At 36.3% G+C, this 24,955-nt stretch overlaps 1 protein-coding gene across 4 annotated transcripts in view; it reads left to right on the top strand.

The window, feature by feature from the left end:
• The first annotated feature begins 4,858 nt into the window (after positions 1 to 4,858).
• The window catches only part of ERAP2 (endoplasmic reticulum aminopeptidase 2), a 38,808-nt gene continuing 18,711 nt past the window's right edge, over positions 4,859 to 24,955 (top strand). For 3 of the 4 annotated variants that reach the window (XM_081310937.1, XM_081310938.1, XM_081310935.1), the window contains exons 1-9: positions 4,859 to 5,149; positions 7,167 to 7,860; positions 11,319 to 11,457; positions 15,063 to 15,197; positions 16,908 to 17,028; positions 19,049 to 19,203; positions 21,910 to 22,023; positions 23,401 to 23,532; positions 23,767 to 23,898. In XM_081310937.1, coding sequence (XP_081167063.1) covers positions 7,304 to 7,860; positions 11,319 to 11,457; positions 15,063 to 15,197; positions 16,908 to 17,028; positions 19,049 to 19,203; positions 21,910 to 22,023; positions 23,401 to 23,532; positions 23,767 to 23,898 — 1,485 coding nt within the window. In that variant the 5' untranslated portion in view covers positions 4,859 to 5,149; positions 7,167 to 7,303. Of the gene's footprint in view, positions 5,150 to 6,666; positions 6,801 to 7,166; positions 7,861 to 11,318; positions 11,458 to 15,062; positions 15,198 to 16,907; positions 17,029 to 19,048; positions 19,204 to 21,909; positions 22,024 to 23,400; positions 23,533 to 23,766; positions 23,899 to 24,955 lie in introns of all 4 variants that reach the window. The other variant, XM_081310936.1, reaches the window with a different exon arrangement.

Raw genomic sequence — 24,955 nt, 5'->3', positions numbered from 1 at the left:
CAAATATGCATTAATATTAAATAAATGTGTCTGTGCATGTGTGCACATGTGTTATCAGGTGTTGATAAATACTAAGGAGAAAAATAAAGCAAGCTTAGGGGAAGGACCTGGCTTGTGGCAGTACAGACTCAGTGTTGATTTAGAACTGTTACTCTTTAGAAAGCCAAGAAAAGACTCTTCCAAGTATGAGACCAAGATGAAGTATAAAGTGAGACATTTGACTTCTCTAACAACAAATATCCCAAAGATTATTCTATTATCAAGAAAAACAGAAGTTAGGAAACCTTTGATGAGAAATCATCTTAAGTACACTATGAAGTATTCGGATTCTACTCAACTTTTCTGGGGTTCTGTAGCTCAATTGGATCTTCAAGTTTTCTCATTCTCCACCACCATCTTTGTTCCAATGGGCAGGGGAGAGTCGCTCATCCTGCAGAATTCACTTTTTGTGAATAAGCCCCTGGAGTCTCCTCTTCTTTTTTTTAAATATTTTTTTAGTTGTCAATGGACTTTATTTATTTATAAGTGGTGCTGAGAATCGAACCCAGTGCCTCACACATGCTAGGCAAGAGCTCTACCACTGAGCCACAACCCCAGCCCAAGCCTCCTCTTCTTTGTCTCTTTTTTCTACTCACTATTTCCAGCCATCCCTGTGCCTCATCCCTGATACCCTTCTAACCACATGAAATGCTAGTCTTAGAGACTCCATTTTCAGCCTTGTGCCCCTAGCCCCAGGTTAGATTAACTTCTTGATTTTTGCCTCTCTACTTTATTAAATTGTTCATTCAGTGTTTTAGTCAGCTTTTTCATTACTATGACTAAAAGATATGACCAGAACAATTTTAGGGGAGGAAAAGTTTATTTGAGGGCTTATGGTTTCAGAGGTCTTAGCCCATAGAAGGCCAGCTCCATTCCTTGGGGCTCAAGGTGAGGTAGAATATCATGACGAAAGAGTGTGGCAGAGGAAACCAACTCACACAATGATCAGGAAGCAGAGAGAGATCTCCACTTGCCAGATTCAAATATATACCCCAAAGCCATGCTTCCAATTCCCACCTCCTCCAGCCATACCCTACCACTTCAGTTTCCACTCAGTTAATCCCAGCTGGGATTAACTCACTACTTGGGTTAAGACTCTTACAGCCCAATCATTTCTCCTCTACGTCTTCTTGCATTGTTTCACATGTGAGCTTTTTGAGGACACCTCACTTCAAACCATAATATTCAGGTTGAAATAATAGAAGATAAGAGAGGGGGAAATAGGGCCTGGGAGTTAATTAGCATATAATCTTGGCAAGGTGAGATCTTGGACTAAAATGCAGTATTGCAAGTGCAGATGCACAGGAGGACAAAGCATGTAAAGGATCTGCAAGAAGGTGACAGCTCAGCTTGCTATATTCACTTGAAAATAGCACATGCAGGAGTGCATTGTCTTCCAATGCCTTAGTAACTAAACAAAATAAACATAGGTTGTCCCATAGTCTATCTGCTGGCCACCCATGGTCTCCACATTAGGCACCCCCTCTCTTTGTAAAGAAGATGAACATCTTTAGCAGGGAGACATCAATCAGCATTGAAAGGATAATCTGGTGATGTTGTACAACTAGCCAGCCTGCATTGAGAAGCCAGAAAAACCTGTTTGAGCATTGTGAAAGAGCCTACAGAATGAAAGAAAGTCTTGGCCAGCTACCCCTCTTATAGGGAATCAATATCCAGAATATACAAAGAACTCAAAAAATTTAACACCAAAAACCAAATAACCCAATCAATAAATGGACAAAAGAACTAAACAGAAACTTCTCAAAAAAAGAAACACAAATGGTCAACAAAAACATGAACAAATAAATGTTCAACATCTATAGCATTCAGGGAAATGAAAATCAAAATGACACCAAGATTTCATCTCACTCCAGTCAAAATGGCAATGATCAAGCATATAAATAAATGCTGGAGAGGTTGTGAAGACAAAGGAACACTGTTGGTGGGACTTTAGACTAGTATGTACATTGTTGGTGGGACTTTAGTATGACCACTTTGGAAAGCGGTATGGAGATTCCTCAAAAAACTAGGGATGGAACTACCATATGATCCAACTTTCCCACTCCTTGGTATTTTCCCAAATGATCTAAAATCAATGTACTATAGCAATACAGCCATATAAATGTTTACAGCAGCATAATTCACACTAGCTAAATTATGGAATCAGCAATATCTATATCATATACAAAAAAATCGAGTTCTACTCAGCCATAAAAAATAATGAATTTATGGCGTTTGCCAGTAAATGGATGGCAATGTATTATATCATGCTAAGTGAAATTAGCCAAACTCAGAAACTCAAAGGTCAAATGTTTTCTTTCATATGTGAATGCTAGAGGAAAATAAAGGAAATGGGAAGGGAAGGATAGGATAACATGAAGAATTAATCAAATACAAATTAATAGATGTGTGAAAGGGAGTCTAGTAGAATAGAGGAAGGATAGTGGGAGAGGGGAGAAAGGACAAGAGGAAAAAGAGGGGGATTATGAACTGAAATCCATTTCCATGCATGTAAGAGTATGTCAGGATGAACTCAACTACTACGTATAACTATAAAGCTCTAATAAGAAAATTTGAAGAGATCTGTTTGAGACCATTGTGAGAACTGAGGAGGACTTGAGCTACTTGAATATCTGTGAGAATTTTTATATGTTGGATAGAAAAATATTAAAAAGAAAGAATCCACAAGATTTGGTAAAAAATTGGAGAACAGCAGAATCAAAATAACTATATGATCCAATAATAAATAATAGAGGAAGACTTTGAACAGGTAATCAGGAAAGGGTGCTGATCTTGGGAAAGAAAATATTGAGTTGTTGGCAGAATATCCTTGTACCAGAGTATCAGGCTTTTGGGACCATAGCAGCCGAACCCTTGAAGAAGAGATCAGAGTGGAAAAAAATGTGGGATGAGCAAGGAGAAGAGCTACATTTGCACTAGAAAGGGTAAAGAGAGAGATGTCATCTTTGTGGAAGGCCCACATCTAATGTGATGAGGAGGTTAGAGGTCCACCTCCACCTGGCTAAGAACAAGAGAGAATAGCTAAAGCAATCCTTAGCAAGAAGAGTGAAACAGGTGACTTCAAAATAATACAAACTATACTACAGAGCAATAGTAACAAAAAACAGCATGTATTGGCACCAAAATAGACTTGTATACCAATGGTACAGAATAGAGAATACAGAGACTAACTCACGTAACTACAGTTACCTTATATTAGACAAAGGCACAAAAAACATATATTGGAGAAAAGATAGCCTCTTCAACAAATGGTGCTGGGAAAACTGGAAATCCATAGGCAACAAAATGAAATTAAGTCCCTATCTCTTACCATGCACAAAACTCAAAATGGATCAAGGACCTAAGAATTACATCTGAGACACTGTACCCATTAGAAGAAAAAGTAGGCCCAAATCTTCATCATGTTGGATTAGGCCCTAACTTCCTTCATTAGACTCTAATAGAGCAAGAATTAAAATCAAGAATCAATAAATGGGATGGAGTCAAACTAAAAAGCTTCTTCTCAGCAAAAGAAACAATCTGTGAGGTGAATAGAGAGCCTATAATTTGAGAACAAATTTTTACCTCACACACATCAGATAGAGCACTAATCTCTAGGATATATAAAGAAATAAAAAATCTTAACACCAAAAAGCAAATAACCCAATCAATAAATGGGCCAAGGAACTGAACAGACACCTCTCAGAAGATGATATACAATCAATCAACAAATATATGAAAAAATGTTCAACATCTCTAGCAATTAGAAAAATACAAAACAAAACTACTATAAGATTTCATCTCACTCTAGTCAGAAGGGCAGCTATTATGAATACAAACAACAATAAGTGTTGGCAAGTATGTGGGGGGAAAAAGGACACTCATACATTACTGGTGGGACTACAAATTAGTTCAGCCAATAGGGAAAGCAGTATGGAGAATCCTTGGAAAACTGGGAATTGGAACCACCATTTGACCCAGCTATCCCACTCCTCAGTTTATACCCAAAGGACTTAATAAGAGCATACTACAGGGACACTGCCACATCAATGTTTATTGCAGCACAATTCACAATAGCTAAACTATAGAACCAACCTTAGTAGATGAATGGATAAAGAAAACGTGGTATATATACACAGTGGAATATTACTCAGCAATAAAAGAGAATAAAATCATAGCATTTACAGGTAAATGGATAGAGTTGGAGAATATAATGCTAAGTGAAGTTAAGACAATCCCCCCAAACCAAAAGCCTAATGTTTCTCTGATATAATCATGCAGATTCATAATGGGGATGGGGGTGGGCAGCGTGGGAGGAAAAGATGAACTTTTGATATGGTAAAGGGGAGGTAGTAGAAGGGAAGGGGTTTGGTGATAGGAAATATGGTGAAATGAGACAGACATCAATCCCCTAAGTACATGTATGAAAATATGAATGGTGTGACTCTAATTTGTATACAACCAGAGACATGAAAAATTGTGCTCTATTTGTGTAATATGAATTAAATTGCAATATGCTGTCATATATAACAATAAATAAAATAGAATAAAAAAATAGAGAGAAAGAAAGAGAGATCCAAGAGATCTCTGTGATCAAGACACAAGAGGTTAGACATGGAAAAACCAAGGATAATCACCTATGATAAAGGCCTTAGAAGCTGACAGGGAGCTCAATGGCAACCTTGGAGTTAACTTTGTTGCGGGTAGATGGACAGAGGTAATATTTCATATAACCAGGTACAGAGCACAGAGTGGAATTCAATATCTTAGCTTAAAATAACTTATTACTAAAACCAAACATGAATAGGTCCTGAAAGTTCTGAAATAAGGATATGAGGAAGACAAAATTGCAGGAGCAACAGCCATTAGAAATATTGGAATTAGATCCTACCTTACCAACTGGCTTGTACTCTTAAGTCTCTTATTGGTGCATTCTGCAGAAAGTTTTTGTGCTTTATGAAATGAACTTTTTGTCTTATACTTCATTCATACCTACATGATAATGAACTGGTTAGCCCTGTAATCAGGAAGTATGCAAAGTTTTGAATCTTAGAAGAGAAAGCGAAAGCGAAAGTGTCCTCCTTTCAAATCTGCAGCAGCGTGAATCAAGGTAAGTTATCAGCATTGTTCTTGGGTTTTTCTTTAAATCACATATTTTCAGTGAGAATAGTGGCCTAACCTGAAGATAGAAATCTATCATATTGGGGGTAGGGGGTTTGTCATCTGAGCCGAGACTGGGGAAAGAGGGTGACTCTGGTACTGCTATAGTGGAAAGAGTGCACTTGGGGATGGGACTTGATTTAAGACTTTCTGCTGAACTGACTCACTCCTTTTCAGGGATTTTTTTTAAAAAAACATTTCCCATGTGTTCCTTGTAATTCTTATAATTTCAATCCCTGAATATTTTGTTTGTTGCAATGTTCCTTAAAGTACAAGGCAGCGTAATGCAAAGTTCACTGTACTGAGGGCCAGAAAAATGTATTTTAATCCTGAGTCAGCCTCAAACTTCTTGTGTGATTTTGGGACAGTCACTCACCCTCAGTTTCTTTATCTGGACATTAAGAACTTGCACTAGCTGGCCTTTAAAATCCTTGCCAGATTAACATTACAGACTATCTGAGGAAATGTCAAGGCTTTCTCTTCACTCTCATTAGTTAAAAAAAGAATCACTTCTCTCTTGGTAGGGTGTGCTAAAGAGAAGCAGAGTAGTCCTTCGTGTAAGCCAACAAATGCAAATTACAATAACCACAGCAGTAATTTACTATCTGGAATTCAGGCATATTCCTTATATGCTAATTTCTGTGCTATGCCAAATTCTTCACATGGATTAGTTAGTTTAATTCTCCTCACATAAGGGGATATAATCATTGCACTGTCTGATATATGAGGAAATGAATGTTTGAAAAGTCAGAACATCTACCATATAGGATAGGTTAAGTGAAGATCCTGTTGGAATCTGGGTGCTGTGGTTCCAAAGCCCAGTATAACAAATAAGCCATTCTATTTTGTAAAATCCTCAGAAATCCAAAATAATAAACCAATTATTTTATTCATCAGAGGTTCTTAGTAACTATAATTTAAAGTTTTTCTTAAGAGGGAAAGAGAAGCATCATTATTTATCCATTTTTTTATTCTCTTTTTTTCCTTTAATATACCCTTTGATCTGTATTAATATTGAAAGTTGGAAAATTGAAATAATTATTTGGATAATTAATTCTGAAGTACTTGTTAATGATTAATCAAACAAACAAACAAACAAACAAAAAACAATTTGTGAGGTTAAGTTGGAGCAAGGAAAAGCAAATAGAGGCAAGTGGCAGGTCCGGAAGCAGAGATGAACCTCCTAAATTAACTAAACTTTTTGTTCTAATTTTGTTTCTGATATTAAGAAACTACTTTAGTTGTATTTACAGAAGCAGTGAATTCAGTTTAATTTGCATTTTAAAAAGTAATGGAAAGCTATTGCATCCTTTATATCAGTTGCCATAGAATAAAATCATTGAGATGATAATTTATGAAAAGAAATTAGTTCAATACCATTAATAATAAAATTAATATCTGGTATAAAAATTATACAGAATTCTTTTTTTTTAAAGAGAGAGAGAAAATATTTATTTATTTATTTAGTTATCGGTGGACACATCTTTGTTTGTATGTGGTGCTGAGGATCGAACCCGGGCCACACACATGCCAGGCGAGCATGCTACTGCTTAAGCCACATCCCCAGCCCTATACAGAATTCTTTGTGACTACTTTTTAAGGCAAGATAGAGGCATCCTGCTCAATTTATTTTTAGGCATTCAGGCATACTCTTAAGATGATGTAAAAAAATGTTATTAGTATTAACAATCAATGAATTTACACTCCTGTCCTCTGCTCATTGCTCAGGAATGCAGAGGGGATCCAATATGTGCAATTTTAAGGAAGGGTCCTTTTATTTGAGCCTAAAATGACTTTTGTTTATACTAACCAGATGATTGCTTAATTTCTACTTTATTTAATGGATATTTGGCTTGTTTCTGATAGAATAGTCTTTCACATCCATGCATATCTTTTTATGCTTTTAAGTTTTTGTGAATTGAAATTTTTTTCTTCGTGTTTTAAGTGTCTTTTTTTTCTTCTTCTAGATTAAATCTATCTATTTGAAACACTGTTTGGATCTTGGATGATGTAACTGGAGCCAAGTGTGATGAAGAACTATGAGATTTACCCTGAATGTTAGCTTGTATTTTAAAGAGTAGATTTAATATTCCACTCTTCAGCAATGATTAATTCACAGAGAAAACTATTATTTAATATTTACATAGGATTTTGCTGCTCAGAAGTAATCCTGCCCAAACTATGCATTTGTTCTCAGTTCTCAGTATCATCTAGTTATCAGTCCAGTGAGGACCCTGGGGCTTTCGCAGTAGCCACCAATGGGGAGCCATTTCCTTGGTATCAGCTAAGGCTCCCAAACAGTGTCATTCCTCTCCACTATGACCTTTTTGTCCACCCAAATCTCACTTCTCTGGACTTTGTTGCATCTGAGATGATTGAGATTTTGGTCAGAGATACCACCCAATTTATCATCTTGCACTGCAAAGATCTTGAAATCATGAATGCCACCCTTCAGTCAGAGGAAGATTTAAGAGATAAGAAACCAGGGCAAAAGCTTCAAGTTTTGAGTTATCCTGCTCATGAGCAAATTGCACTACTGGTTCCAGAGAAACTTATGGCTGACCTGAGATACTATGTAGCTATTGACTTTCAGGGCAAGTTAGCTAATGGCTTTGAAGGGTTTTATAAAAGCACCTACAGAACTCTACGTGGTGAAACAAGGTAAGATCTTATCAGTCATTACAGTCTCTTGTCATACTTTCTTTGTGGCTTACATTTCTTTGTCAGTAGTGTGCTTCAGCAATCATTTATAAGAAACCCAACACACTGTGGGGAACTTGGAAGAGGAATAAACTATACTATTTTTTAAGTACAATGGGAATGGGAAGACAGGATACAGAGGCATAAACAGCTGGAGGGAAAATAAGGCAATTCAAGGAGAGGCCAGTATACGACTGATAAGACAAATATGCTTATATCCTAGGAGAAGGAAAGGACCTCACAGAGAGGGCTGAAATAGGTACAGCTTCCCAGAGAAGGTGAGTCAACACCAGAAGGAGATGTGAGGTTTGGATTGGAAAAGAGGAAGTGAGAAAGTGCACATTGGCAGGGCATAGTATCATTCAAACCCAGGAGACAGTGGCAAAGGAGAAATCTGTTTGGAGAACTAAGAAATAGGGTCTATTTGGTCATCTCACATTCACTGAACACACGCTGTGTGCCAGTCACTGCTTCGGACCTTGAAAGTACAGCAGTGAGAGATGGTCAAAGAGACTATGAGGACAAGAAAATAAATAAAAGGGGCAAGGTAAATGATAGATACTATGAAGAAAATAAGACAAAGTGATACAATAAGAAGAAAGCATATCTGGGGATTGAGATGAATATAGTTGAGTTGGCAGGGAAGTCTTTATTGAGAAGATGCATTTGAACTGAGACCTGAATTGAAAGAGAGCGAGGAGTGAACAGGGGAATCATGAGAACACCTTGGGGTAAGAGCAAAGTCTCTAAGGTAGGGCTGATGGAGAAAAGAAGGCCAGTGTGAGTTGGGGGAGTGACGGGGGGAAAGGAACAAGGTCATGTAGAGTTTTAGAGCCTCAGGTTTAAAGGAAATTCATTGGAAGGTTCTGATCTGGTTTCTGCATAAATCACAATTTATTATCTGGTTTGATCATAAATTTGATCTTTATGAAGATCAAACCTTATCATGGGGGTATGTGTTGTCAGCTTTTTATCACTACGATATAAATTCTTGTCAAGAATAACTTAGAGGAGGAAATATTTATTTTGGCTCACTGTTTCAGAGGATCCAGTCCATGGTCAGCTGGATCCAAGGCAGAAATATCATGGCAGAAGGACATGGCAGAGGAAAGCTTCTCAGCTCATGACAGCTGGGAACCATAAAGAGAGGGGCCAGGACACACCCCTAGTGACCTACTTCCTATAACTTGTACCTCGCCATAGTCCATTCACTTATCAGATTAGCTCATCAAATAGATTAATCCATAGATGTGGTTAGAGTCCTCATAGTCCAACCATTGCCTAAAAGCCCACCTCTGAACCTTGCTACATTGGGAACCATGCTTTCAACACATGAGCTACTGAGAGGATATGCCAAACCAAACCATGGTAGGGTATGTTATAGATAAAAAAAATATATAAGTAAAGCAATCATTTGGGAAGTCATTACAGTTATTCAGGAAAGAAATTATGGTAATTTGGGCCAAGCTAGTGACATTAGTTCTGGAGCAAAGTAGTTGAATTGGATATTAATTTTGAAGAGCAGAGAGTTTGAAACTAAAGAAAGTGAATGGATATTGAGCAGGTGACTAGCAGAGTCTTCTACATACTTGCTTTTCCTTCCCCACCTTGGGTGTTCACTGTCCACTGAGGCCTCAAGTCCACATAGCATAGCTCTTTCCCTGGCCCATCTCTTTTCCCCTCCTCTTGGTGACACACTCACTGCACTCAATTCTCAGGGACCTGTGCTCAGGCCCAGCACAGTATTAGAAATGAAACATATCAACTCCTTGTCACTAAGGCACCATAAAACCAGTGGTGTGTTTGTTTTGTTTTATCTATTTTTTTAAGTAAAAAGTGGTCCATTCAAAGGTCATACATTTTAGAGATAACATTTTTGGAAATGTGAGAGACTATAGGGGTACATATCTGAAGTAAGAGCTAGAGGACTTTCCAGCACACCTTCCATCATTAATTGAAGGTTATATCTGACTCCTCTTATAATTAATGAGTCAGGGCTGTTCATACTCAGTCATCTAAAAGATCAACATGTGGGATAATATGCTGCACAGTGTCGATTATATCTGACAGAACTCATTCTCTCTTTCCCTCCCTCCCTGTCTCTCTCTTTCTTTGCACACACTCACACACACACAAACACACACACACACACACACACAAATAATTCAGGAGACAATCATTCTTCTGAGAAGCAGGAAATCACTACTATGCATGTGGAGTTAAAAGTAATTGTGTAATAGCAAAGGTTCAGGGGGTTTTTGTGTGTGTTTTTGTTTATTTGTTTGTTTGTTTTGTTTTCCTTGCTTTTCCAAATGTAGACTTAATAGAACCCAAATTTCACATTAGTGAAAATTATTTCAAATGCTTGGAATTCCTTTACATTTGCAATACCTGCTACAGAATTCAAATGAAAACTTGAGGCTCTGAGTAAATCATTTACATTCCTAACCTCATTTCCCCAAACAGAATCAGAAAAATAAAAGAAGCTGAGGTAAAATTATCTCCATAACCCCTCTGTTCTCCCCATGGCCCCCTTGTCTTTTATCAGACACTTGAGATTTTTTATTATTCCCTTCTCTGCTCCCCAGGCTTACTGCTTAGTTGAAATTTAAAATGCAAGCAATAAATTTGTAATTACACAATTTCAGGTATTACTGAAGTGCTGGAATACAGGATTTGTTAGACTGTCTATGACTTATTACAATTTGAAGACTGGAGGAGCTTTTCTGGCCAGCAGATAGATTTAGAAATAGGGACTTTGGTGCCACATGGAGAGCCTTAGCCAATGGTGATACAAGAATATGAGAGCCCATCTCCTTGCCTTCAGTGAGAGCAACTTGAAGGTATAGTTTCCATCCCAGAGCTCTCTGGGAATAAGGCTGAGGCTGGGACTTTGCCTAATACCACACCTTGCAAGCTTTTCCTCTTCTCTTACTGCCTCATCTTGACAGCATATTCTTAGTAATTTGGGATTCCCTTCCTGGAAGCACAACCTAAGACATCACTCATCAATATCATTATTCGCACATTTTATTGAAGCCTCCTCAGGCTCCAAGACAGTAACTGAACTACTAATTTCCTATTCAATTTTGAGGCCAGTTTAACTGGGCGTGAGACTGATTTGCTAAGGATCCTGGTATAGTTTACTCGAATTCTGTGAGCCTCAATATCCTTGTGTGACACAAGTGTGAAGGAAATAATGGGGAGTGCTCAAGAGTGTGCATTAATCATGATTGGCAGAGACACTGAATAAGATTTTACCCTTGTTTTCTTCAAAGAGGGAAAATCTGGATTCACTAAGATTATAGTTTGAGAAATCAAATACAGCATCTCTAGTTTTAGTAAACTGTTTGCTGAAGGTATGAACTAATTTATTTTTGGTTTCACTTGTGTCTTCTGACTGGGGGGTCTTTTCACAGAATAATTGCAGTAACAGATTTTCAGCCAACCCAGGCACGTATGGCTTTTCCTTGCTTTGATGAACCATTGTTCAAAGCCAACTTTTCAATCAAGATAAGAAGAGAGAGCAGACACATCGCACTATCCAACATGCCAAAGGTATTGCCACTTTGAGGAACTTTGGGGATTGTTCTCTGTCTTTGCTTAAAATTTTTTCCCTTGTTTTCAGGACATAAGCCATTAGTTTGTTTTCATCCATCTAAATACTTTATAATTTTCCTAACCCCTCTAGACATTTTGTTTGGGGGTATTCCTACATAAAAAGCTTTTTTCCCCCAAAGAGATTTATATTTTAGTTGAGTTCATGTGGAAACAGTGTTCTCCTAAATCAGTGACAAAATTCAGAATCACCTAGAACAGCACTCCTGAGACATTAGTGTTAACATGAATTGTTCAAATATCTTGTGAAAATGTAAATTCAGATTCAGTAGGCCTTGGGGTGAGGCCCAAAATTCTGCTTTTATAACAATCCCTGCTTTGCAACTGCTATGGGCAAGGGCCTAAAGGACCTTTTCAGGCCTCATTCTGGAAAATTTTGACTGGTAATCTGTAATAACACTTACAATCCCTTATCCATTTTTATTTAAATGTTGAAAGTAGTTCTTAAAATTATTTATGAAAGCTATTTTTTTGTGGTTGTGCATGTTTTTTAATTGAAAGAGAACATTGGATTCTTGGGGGGGGGGGCTTGAATTATTCTGAATTATACTCAGAATACAGAGACCCTGAAGGACACAATAGTCCCTGAGCCTCATTTGATATTTCCTCACTAATGATTTGCTTGCCATTTGTGCTGTTGAACAAAATGTAAAATATTTCCCCATTGATGCTTGGAAAGTAGGATAAAAAGAGGCCCTCTCAGTGGTGCTTCCAAATGGTAGACTGCACAAAAAGCAGCCTTGGTTACCAGCAGCCATCAAATGGCCGTTATAGTTGTTTTCCGCTCTGCTCTAAAGAGGGCCTGGCCTCTGCAGATGCAAGAGAGAAAAGAGACTGTGCTCTGACACTGCATTTCCTCAGATTTCATTTTAATGCTGGAAAACACATTTTCTCTGAAATATTAGCAGGGAAGACTGAGGGAAAATGTGCAAACTGCAGGTGACACATACGCTTCAATTTTTCCATGATCAAACAGACAGAAGTTTAATTTGCTCTTTCATTTTCAGTATTGATGATCTGCTACCTTAGCTCTGAGGCTTCTTTCCAACAGCATGTTCATTTAAAGGCAATATGTCATTCCGTCTCTTTCCTGCGAGCTTTTTATTAATATATTTTTTCATATGGAGAGTAAAGTAGGACTGTTCATTAAAATATTATGCAAACAAAAATTGACACTACTGTTATTATATTAGAATGTTGGATATCTTTAGAAACCTCTGGTAACTTCTCCTATTTAAGAAAAATCAGCCAGGCACTGTGGCGCACGCCTGCAATCCCTGCAGCTCAGGAGAATGGGGCAGGAGAATAGCGAGTTCAAAACCAGCCTCAGCAGCTTATCGAGGCCCTAAGCAACTCAGTGAAACTCTGTCTGTAAATAAATAACACACACACACACAAAAAAGCTAAGGATGTAGCTCAGTGGTTAAGTGCCCCTGGATTTAAAAAAAAAAAAATCAGCCAACACTGTGAAAATATCTCATCCAATCCTTGAATCTCTGCATTGGCTCAGCTGGCTGAAGCAGCTCTGATTCATGCTCTTTACAGTGAATACTAGTATAATTTGCTTTTTTGTTGCCCTATCCAATCTTTTGTACTCTCTGGATAATAGTTGTAACAAATAAGATGAGTTGTGGTCCGATGGGATGAAGCAACACACATGAAATTCTCAATCTGTTTAACTGAGAATAAAATATTTAAGGGAAGTAGGGGCCACCCAAGCACTAGTTGGCAGCATACCTTGGGGCATTTCCTTGGCTCCTTTCCACCTTAAGGGAAAACATACCTGTTGTGATATTTACTATGCAAGGACAGTTCTTCTGGCACTGAGAAACTAGCTAAATTCTTGTCCAGCAATGAGTGCTTTATATAAAATTGGAGCTTACATCACCATTCTGGAAGAACTTACATGAATATCCCATGCACTTCTATTTAAGGAAATGCTAATCCTCATGGGTCACTCCAGACTCCCATGCAAAACTTGGCTTTCATGGACTGTCTCTCTGGAGGCAGAAATCAGGGCAAATACGTATCTACCTCTTGATCATCTCGGCCACCAGCTTTCAAGTGGTCCAGACTCTCATTTTCTCATAGTCCCATGGATTCACCACCTCTTCTCATAACCCATCCAAACATCCAAGGCTTAATGGTCTTGACATTTGCAGAAGTCCACAGTGCTACCTGCCCGTTGTCCTCCACTTAAGACAGTTCCTTTGCTGGGGATTCATAGAACACTAACTGAATCAAATTCCTCAAAGAGATCATTTTGGGGCAAAATTAATTTGCTGCATAGAGTTAAAAAATACAGCCAAAATAAAACTCTAACTTTCTTAGAATATTTGATCAGTATCTTCTGCTTTATTGAAACTCAGAAATACATTTTTTTTCCAATAGAAATCTGTACATTTTAAAACCACAAACATTTGCTGTTGTAGTATTCCAAACAGTTTATTGTAATCCTTCAAGCTATGTTCTCCGGTTGAAGCAAACTGTAATCTTATCCAACAAATAAAACATGCTTAATAAACCATGGTCAGTGCTGTCAACAGCCTGACTTCTTAAAAAGGGCTAGGGGTGGGTCAGGAAAATTTTACATTTTGACAAATTTGAAGAAAGTGGAATTTTCAGATGATTGGATCTGTATCCATTCAGTATTTAGGAGCAGTGTGCATAACATGGTACAGACTATCTCTGGCACAAGCCACTCAGACTAAGCAAAGGTAGAATTTAGTAATTTCTCAGTGAATTTAATGGATGCAGCTGACCAGTCTACAGGCTGAAAACCTTCTGCTTCCCAGTAGATGGACAGAAGCTTAAATTACTAATGACCTTCTTGGCCTGACTGCTTTCATTGCTGAATCAATGAAGCAAAGATAAAATAAGATTATGACTCAAGCTGTCATGCAGAAAAAGAAAGAATGAGCAGCATCTTTGGAATCACAGGATCACATCCATATTTTGGTCTTGTTGTGAAACTAGTCGTGTGATCTCAGCAATTCAGTTAACATTTCTGAGCCTCTGCTTCCTCACCTGTGAAATAACACCTACCTCACACCCACATAAGAGGATTAAAAGATAATGTAAAGTATCTAGCACAGTTTTGCCTCCCATTTCCTTGCACTGCAAAGGTTTATTTATTATGCAACAAAGGGAAAGGGGTCATTCTCTGGCATTTGTGCTTAGAACCCCAGAACTTGAATCGATGCCAATGCTGGTGGTTATTCCATTTTAAGAATGTAGAAGCATCTAAGATTTTATATATAAGAATTATATATGTATACACACACACACACACACACACACACACAAATACAAATGTAAGGGGCATCATTTTGTGATCCCAAAAGCACTGCATTGTGTTTTCAAGAGGATAAAAGAAATAGAGCAACTACAAGAGGCCGCAGAAAGTAAAAAGAGTTCATTGATCTCCTAGAAAGGCATCGAGGATCCTTCAGAGTGTCAGGCTTCCCTCTAACTCTCCTGCCATAAGTCAGGCGTGGTCATGAAATATCCAGTTCTCAAATATTGATTCCTTTCCTTTGCTGTAGGTTAAAACAATTGAACTTCAAGGAGGCCTCTTAGAAGACCACTTTGCAACTACTGTGAAAATGAGTACCTACCTTGTAGCCTATATAGTTTGTGATTTCAACTCTGTGAGTGGCACAACCTCATCAGGGGTCAAGGTGAGATTAACTTCTAATTTCATACCCAGTGCAGAATAGGATCCTGAAAGCAATGAGCTTTTAATTATTTTCTTAGGCTTCTCCCCTTATCATTAAAGTATTTTTTCTTATTTTAACAGTAGAATAGGTTAAAAATTAAATTTAAAATGTTCATTTATCTTATCACCAAGACACAACTACTCATAATCATAATTTAAGCTTTCCAAATATTTTCTGTATGTACATAAGTATATTTCTGTGTACATAATAACACTACATACTGTATATATTTATGTATGTATATTTTTTCAAATATATATGTACACTTTTGTAAAATAATACATTATGGCTGTCTTTTACAGAATTTTTACCAAAATATAACATAAAAATTAAATGCCATTAAACATTTTTCTAAAATATTATGTTAATAATTTCATGAAGATTTTAAAAATCAACATCTTATTTTAGGGCATTCCTATTTTCCTACTTGTTTTCTATAATTTTTTTCTCAATAAAAGGAGATCTTCATTATTTTTAGAGTCTTAATTACTTGCAAAAATTTACCAGAATGCCCAATAATTATCTTGCAGTTACATTTTTGCTAACATCAGTGGAGACACTATAGAAATAAAAAAGAACTTCCTGCCATGAGGAACCAAATTATAGATGTGAAAACATCTTCAAAGAACCATAAAATAATACTTATGAAAGAGGGGTCTAAAATTGCTATTATAGCTTACATACACATATGCTTATGTAGATATGTATTATGAGTTATGTGTCTGCATACATATCAAAGCACCTCTGAACATAGATACATATGTGTGTAGATGTGGGTGTTGCTGGGGGTGGCAGTCAGGTGGCACTTCACTTTAGAGGGACATGTTTCTATCACCTTTCTTGGATTCACAGCTTAGCTCTACAACTTTCTACCTGTGTGATTTGTAACATGGCACTTAACCTCCATGTATTTTGTTTCCCTTGTTTCATCTGTAAAATAAAGATAATAGCATGTCCTTCACAGGAGGTGTGTGTATGATTATTAAGTTAGATTTTACTTGTAAGCATTTAGTAGAGTGCCTGGTAAACTATTTTAAAAATTGGTAAATATTTGCATATCCCCTGCATGAAAGTTCTGAGGGACTTCAGTTAATTCAGAGCATGAAAACAGATCATGAAATGAAAATAGCCCTTTAGCCCTATACTTGGAAGCTAAGAAAACTGGAATCTAATTTTGTTTTTTTCTATTTAACTGCTAGTTACTTTGGGGGAGTTATTGAATATACTTGAACATTTCTTAGCTTAAAACAAGATAGACAGGGGATGGGGGTGGAATCTATAAATTCTTAAAGGTTTTTCCACATAGCAATAGGATCTATGTTTTACTTATGACCATAATTTTGGAATATTGGTTTCAAGTGCCAGAGTATATCATCACTGATATGATATACTCAAGTGGGTTCTCATAATGGGTTAATATAGCTAATAATTTACAAATCAACACTCAGGGAGTTGGTTGTAACAGAAAATACAGGGTTATTTATAATTTTCAAAACTGACTTTTGTCTCAATACTTCATAGAACCCCTTATATCTTATTGACACCATGCTAAAGGTATCTTAATACTTTCTTGAAAAATTCAGTCTGTCTTTCTGTGGGTAAGAGTTGTCAGAAATGGAGTTGTAACCAAGAGCTGTCACTAAAAGACCATTTCTGATCCACATTTCCCAGGTGTCCATCTATGCATCCCCAGACAAATGGAATCAAATGCATTATGCTTTGCAAGCATCACTGAAGCTACTTGATTTTTATGAAAAGTACTTTGATATCAACTATCCACTCCCAAAACTGGGTATGTTCATATTCCACATCATTGCCTTTATATTTGCTCATAGAACTTGCTTTGATTTCATCCCTGTTTATATGAACATTGAAGAGATTCAGTTAGCCCAGGAAGGAAAAATGTGTTTTCCAGAGATGTTCCTTGAACATAGAAAGTATAATACTGGGGAATTAAATTGACCAAATTATGTTATGTGTATGTACAAATAGGTAAAAACAAATCCCACTATTAGGTATAACTTTAATGCTCCAAAATATTAGAGGAAAAAGAAAGAAAACCTCTTTTTTTTTAAAAAAAAAAAAAAAGAATAAAAGAGAAAATATAGTACTTATGAGAACCCCAAGTAGAGTGGATCATTTTTCTATTACTTCATCAGGTTTAATATTAAAATATTAATTGCATATTAGAATTGCATGATTTTTCTGGAGCGTTATCTATACTGTATTTGTATAAGATCAGCTCTCTTGGGGAAAGGGAAAAATAATACAAGGGGGAGAAATGAATTACAGTAGAGGGGGTAGAGAGAGAAGAGGGGAGGGGAGGGGAGGGGAGGGGGGATAGTAGAGGATAGGAAAGGCAGCAGAATACAACAGACACTAGTATGGCAATATGTAAATCAATGGAAGTCTAACTGATGTGATTCTGCAATCTGTATACGGGGTAAAAATGGGAGTTCATAACCCACTTGAATCAAAATGTGAAATATGATATGTCAAGAACTATGTAATGTTTTGAACAACCAACAATAATAAAAAAAAAGAATTGGAAGATAATAAAAAAAAAAAGATCAGCTCTCTTTTCTAAAAGCTGTCAAAGGTTTATGTAACCAAAGAGCTAAATACTTTCCTTCTAAATATTATCCATACTGGTCACTGAAATTAAAAGATAAGACTATGGCACACATTTTTAAAATTGGGAAGAACAGAAAATTTAATTTGGGTGTACTAGTAGGTCTTTACATGGGATGATACTCATAGTCTACCTTGGATTTAATTTCCTATCTTAAAAAATAAAAGTTGCAGCCAGACACATGGCAATAATCACAGCAGCTCAAAAGGCTGAGGCAGGAAGACTGCAAGTTCAAGGCCAGCCTAAATAACTTAGTAAGACCCAGCTTCAAAGTTAAAAAATAAATTTAAACAACAACAACAACAAAAAAAAAAAAAAACTAGGGATAGAGTTCAGTGCTTTACTAGGGATATAGCTCATTGGTAAAGTACCCTGAGCAATTCCCAATACCAAAAATAAATAAACAATCAAACATTTTTATAATGTGCAAAGCACATTAAAACTGTTAAGTAACCAGGTGTAGTAATGCATGTCCACAATCCCAGTGACTTGGGAGGCTGAGGCAGGAGGATTGAAAGTTCTTTTTTAAGAAATGAGTTCATTTTTTGTGAATCTCAAACATGACTAGAAATTATTTGATGCTACTTATTTATTTATTTTTGGCACTGGGAAAAAACACTAGAGGTCCTTAACCACTGAACCACATCCCCAGTCCTTTTTTAAAAATATTTTATTTAGAGACAGGGCCTCCCTGAGTTGCTTAGGGTCTTGCTATACTGAGGCTGCCTTTGAACTCGTGATCCTCCTGCCACAACTTCCCAAGCTGTTGGGATTATAGGAGTGTGTCATTGCACCCAGCTGATGCCTTTTATTTTTAAAGATTTTAAATACTGCTAATATAAAACAAACTATGGGCATTTTTAAAATAAATTATTTTCTTGGCAGTAATGCACCTAAATTTTTTTCAGAGTTTGGCACTTTCAGGGGAAAAAAATGGTCAAGGGTCATTAAGTTACTTTAGCCACAAAAATGTATGGGGAGAGTTTATTCTACTTGTTAATGGATACTGATTGTTTTCAATGCAACTACAAGACACCAAATCAATGTTAAGATTTTTTTATATATATTTTTAGAAAATTGTATATACTCACTGAAAGATCATGGTATTTATGGGCAGGGAGAAAATTCTACTTCAGTGAGGAAGCCATAATGATCAAGTATTGTTATTATTCTGTCCTAGATTTAGTTGCTATTCCTGACTTTGGGCCTGGAGCTATGGAAAATTGGGGCCTTATTACATATAGAGAGACATCATTGCTCTTTGATCCCAGAACCTCTTCTGTTTCTGATAAAATGTGGATCACAAAAGTCATAGCCCATGAACTAGCACACCAGGTAGGTCACACTCATGATATTTTCTTGTATCAGACTATAAAGAGCATCATACAGATCACGACCAATATTCCTGAAACAACATAAAATCAGCATTTTCCTTATAGAGGGGAACTCAGTGGTTATCAGGTACAACACAATGTGTCAAATAGCAGAGGACTCAGCCTTTGACTGTAGGGCTTATACTAGAGTTTTATCCCAGAGTGACCACTAAATTTATCTTTCAAAACTCTTTAAGGAAAAGCCCTTAAATGTCCTTTGGGGAAAGGGGTGAGAATCATGCAGACACACAGAGCACAGAATTAGTAACCTTATAAAAACTTCTTTCAAAATATTTCTTATGGTTTCCTGGCATTGCAATGTAGGACCAAATCAATCTCCCTTCAGTTAGATCCTGTGGTTGTATGGCCATAATGAAGTAGCTCAAGTAAATTACTCATGAGCTAATGTATGAAATAAAGTTAACCATAGTTCCTGCTTCATAAAACTGTTGTGAATATCATAGATAAAGAAGGTGTCTGCACCCATCATATTGTTAAGCACTCAATGTGTCACTAATGAAGACAATAACCATTAATACTACCTCTGAAAAATAAGTATTACAACCAGTATGGAACTGTAAAACTAGTCTATAGTTATCAGAGATCATTTCCACTCTATTTTATTTTCCACTCTATTTTATTTCTAAACACTCTAATACAGTAAATTATTAATAACATTGGAAGTTCACTTTGACCACATGGGCAGATATCATTTTATTGTAGAAGTTGGTAAAATCTCTTCTCTAAAAATTTTTAACTTCATCACCAACATAATAACAATGTATTGAGTAGCTTTGAACAAAGTACTCAATCGCCATTACACAGGGATCCATGTTTTCAGCACTGTACTTTGAGAACATGTATGCTGCTTCCTCTGGTTCAGAATCTCCCCACTGACCATTTTAGGTATTTCAATCATAAGTCGCTGAGAGCTCTAAAGCACTTAACTGGGTCTAGAGAGTTCTAATTCTGTTCAATGTTTGTGGGGAAATGGTCTGCGAGCTCTACCTTTGAGGCTTGATGCTCCCTCCCTCTGGGCCTTCCTTTAACAGCTTCTTTTTCACAGAGTTACAGAGTCTAGGGCTGAAGCAGCAGACAGCATTTGAATTTTTGCTTTGATTATTTTGTCTGTCCAATGATGTCCATGTCATCATGTCATCCTTGTGTATAACCATGGCAAAGGATTCTCCAAAGCTAGTTGGGTTCCTAGCACGGCATGTAAGGCCTCCATGAACCAGCCTCCTTCCAGCTCTCCAGCTTCATTTTTTATCTACCCCTGAAGCTTTAGCCATCCTAGACTACTTGTTATTTCCTGAACACCCCCTTACACCTTTGCTCCTGCAATTTGATACACCAGCACACCTAATGACTACTTGAAAATCTCAGGAAATAAGTCATTTTCTAAGTGCCCTACATGTTCTTCTCAAAGAACTGGTTATTTTCTCCTGGAATCTTTTCTGCCCCTAGCAAAGACATTAATGGATCTTAGCACCAATAACACTTTGTTGCATTTGTCTACTGGTTGACCTCCATTATTTATATTAAGGCAGTGGCTACATTATATATATTTTTGTATTTCTGATATATGGCATGGTGCCTGAGATACAGTAGATTCTCAGTAGGTATTTGTTGAATGAATGGATAAACTACTTTCACTGGTGAAGTTATCATATTCAGTTCAATCTGTGCTTTCCATATTCAACAATTAATTGAGGGAAACTTTCTGTCCCTTCCCACAAATGACCTTAGAAAGATTTATGTCCACTTGCAAAATGATCTGAGAGTTGTCACAAAAGGAGTAGAGCTGAAGATTTCGAGAGGCTAAAGACCTAGAGTTTTCTGTATCATAACTATAACAAGGCGTTTCTAAGTCTTAGAATCTTATTGGTTAAGCTTCTGGTTTATCTGGAGATTTCAATCCTAAAATACATATATGAGAAGCACAGTTTGGGCATATAGGCTAAATACATAAAAAACATAATAAAATGTGAAAGACAAATATTTAAAATTCATGATACAGATGAAATCTTGGTCAAAGATAAATCACTATTTAGATTATTTTTATCATTCATTTTTATTTAAATGTGCATCTTAAATCTTAGAATTTAATTCTTTTGGGTGGCCAAATTAATCCTTAGATGTCAGGGTCAGAAGTTAATGACTAAATTTGATCATCAGTATTTTTTTATAATAATCTGAGAGTTCTAAATGAATTCTTATGATTTTCTTAAGTACCTACTCCTTAATATAAAAGGATGACCTCACCAAGGACATTTTGGCTCATTTTTCTCCCATGGCCATTATCTTAAATCAAAGACAAGAGATTATTCTTATTGTTCAAGAAAGAAAAACCACCCCTAAAAAAAAAAAGTTTCCTTTTCTTCCTCAATATTAAATCTGAGCTAAGAAATGCTCAGTGGATAGAACAGAAGCAAGAACATTATGGTCAAGGAGGATACAAAATCAAGAAAGAGGAAACAAGCAAAAAACAAAAAGTCAGGAAAATCAGTAGAAGTAAATTGTGCAGAAAGAAAAGGGCAGCAAAGATGAGGGAGAGGCCTTAATTAGCAATAATTTTGAAAAGTTAGCAGCTATGGTATATTTTGCTACAGTTAAATTTTTTTCGATATTATTTGAATTCTAGTAACATTGAGTTTTTACTTCCTAGTGGTTTGGCAACCTGGTTACAATGGAATGGTGGAATGATATCTGGCTTAATGAGGGTTTTGCAAATTACATGGAACTTATCTCTGTCAATGCTACATATCCAGAACTGCAATTTGTAAGTTCATAATTTTGTGTGTCATGCCATATGCCCTAAAGATTTATTGACTTAGTACTAAAGTTTTGAGTGAATATTAAAAACTACCTAGCAATGTATTTTATAATCACAGGGTTTTTGATACATAAAGCAGTTCACAGATCTGGATGAAACACTGAATATTTTAGAAAACAATTAGCATAAAAATCTCCCCCCAAATGGAGTATCAGAGAAAGCAAGCTAGCATAAATATACAGCAAGCTAATGCAAACATACATGGGAAAATATCACTGTCAGTATACTTGAACAGCACTGCCATGGCTACTGTGTACTATGCAGAGTTCTTAGCACATCATCTGAATTGGACACAATTGGGACACATTCCTGTAGCATTTCCAAAGGGCCTGCTGGCTTTCCCAATGTGTGCAAAGAACTTTATTCAAGTCCTTTGAATAAAATGACTTGTCTCTTACTTTTTAAAATTTTATTAATTTAAGTAGTTTTTAGTGCAGGGGAACAAACCTGTGGTTTTATTGTTGTTGTTGTTTTGTTGTTTTAACTACTGAGCTACACCCCCAAATCTTTCCAATTTTTATTTTGAGACAGAGTCTCACTAAATTGCCAAGGATGGCCTTAAACTTGTGATCCTCCTGAGTTGCTGGGATTACAGGTGGGCACCACAGTATGCAGCAAGCTTATCCTTTATTTTGAATAAATGTAGTGGCCTGATCATTTTCCAAGTCCACATCTTGAGGTGGTTAGTAATGTCTTTTTGTTTGTTTGTTTGTTTAAATTTTTTTTAGTTGTAGATGGACACAATACCTTTATTTAATTAATTTATTTTTATGTGGTGCTGAGGATCGAACCCAGTGCCTCACACATGCCAGAGGAGCATGCTACTAGTGAGCCACACCTCTAGCCCCAGTAATGTTTAATCAGCTCTTTGGGGGTTGACATTTAGCCCAGTACATGTGGATTCAAAGTCAGGGTCTTCTTGTTATTTCCTACACATTGATTCAGTACATTAATCTCGACACTTAACACATTCTCACTAGTAAAATGCATATAATGCCTCTACCTTGCAGGGATTTTGAAAGGATTGCAGATGATAGTCCTAGTACACAGGAAATATTCACTAAATAGAAACAATTATTTTTATTTCTGTACTCAAGGACTTGGTACATGGTAAACATTCAGGCAATGTCTGAGGGAATGTTGGATTTGTACCATTTTAAAGTAGAGAATTGGCAAAAGGGGAATATAAATAAAGAGAAAGAATCATCTTAGAAGAAATATTGATCAAATTTTTATCTCTAACAACATCTTACTAAACTAAATGTGTTTTTATATTGCCTTTAGAGTGCTAACTAAAACCTAAAAGTTTTCTCTCCTATTTAGGATGACTACTTTTTCAATGTGTGTTATGAAGTAATCACAAGAGATTCATTGAATTCATCTCGTCCCATCTCCAAACCAGCAGAAACTCCTACTCAGATACAGGAAATGTTTGATGCAGTTTCTTATAACAAGGTAGAAAATGTTGTGTGCAGGTAGAAGTTCTTCTTTCAGAAGAAATAGAGTAACTGTAAAGTCAACAGTTTAAGCCATTAGTACTTGGCCACAGCTACCTGTTTCATTTTTTTTATTTTCTATTAATTTTTTGGACATCACATGTTCCATAAAATTTAAGCTTATTTTAAAAAGCATATCATACTACCTTTTCCTTTATCTGTTTTCTTTCTGCTTTTTTTTTTCTTTTTAAAGGGAGCTTGCATTTTGAATATGCTCAAGGATTTCCTGGGTGAGGAGAAATTCCAGGAAGGCATAATTCACTACTTAAAGAAGTTCAGCTATAGAAATGCTAAGAATGATGACTTGTGGGGCAGTCTGTCAAATGTAAGTCCTATGTTGAATTACAGTAGACTGTTAAGTCTAAAAAGTTATAGGATAATCACAAAAGTTTATAAGTAGCTGTGTTGTCAGTCAACGACATTTCTCCTACTTGCCAGGTCAGTTTCTCTAGAAGGCAGCTCCTTTCTATTTTCTCTGGCAACACACTAGACCAGGATGTCACCCTGAGATGGATTCATTGTTTGACCTTGTTGTCATTGGTTTCCCTTCCTTCACTTTTATCTCCTTTCTTTCAAAATATTTGATAGCTTTGCAATCCCTGACATGTAACACCTACTTTTCTTGGCCAACTTTTAAGTTTGAATTCTACCTATTCAACTTTATTCTCCAATGTGCATTTTTTTTCATAAAACTAATATTTTCCCATATTAGATGAACTCCTGCTCGATTCCTGCATTAATGTGCCTTTGTTTCTAGTGTCCTTGCAACCTCAAATACCCTTTCCTTTTTTCAATAATTTAAATGCTATGCAGCTTTTAAGATCCATCTGAGAATTGCCTGCCTCTTCTATGGATTATTCCAGTGCTCACTAGTTTACCTCTTTGTTGAATGCATTTATGAACTGTTCCACAAAATGATGCTGTCTTTTATTGCTGTATATGGATTTGGAAATAATAATAATAATTTGCTTAAGAACATGAATAATGCCTATTTTTTCAATGCGACGGCACGTAGAATATTGTTGATAGAATAGTGATTAATAAAGTTAACAATTGATTAAATAACTCATAATCTCTTTGTCTTTGGGACTCATAGAAAAGACAAAGCAGAACACAGCTCAGATTATTCTAATACTTATTAAAATATTTTTACATTTCTACTTCAAAGAAAACAATTTTTATAGAATAGTTGAACTGGGAGAATTTGTGCCTATAGGTAGAAGAATCTAACCATGTTAGGCAAAGAACTCTTCTCATTTTTATAAGCATTTGTATCCTAGGGACAGTAACAAATTTGCTAGATATTTTCATAGCATTGTGTAGTTTAAAAACACTTTCATGTGCATTATCTCATTTTATTTTCATTTTTATTTATTTTGTGT

The sequence above is a fragment of the Spermophilus citellus genome, assembly GCF_964194105.1.
Source record: "Spermophilus citellus genome assembly, chromosome: 1".
NCBI classification, from domain to species: Eukaryota; Metazoa; Chordata; class Mammalia; order Rodentia; family Sciuridae; genus Spermophilus; species Spermophilus citellus.
The sequence above is the reverse complement of the archived record's forward strand: the minus strand, read 5'-3'. Positions and strand labels throughout refer to the sequence as shown.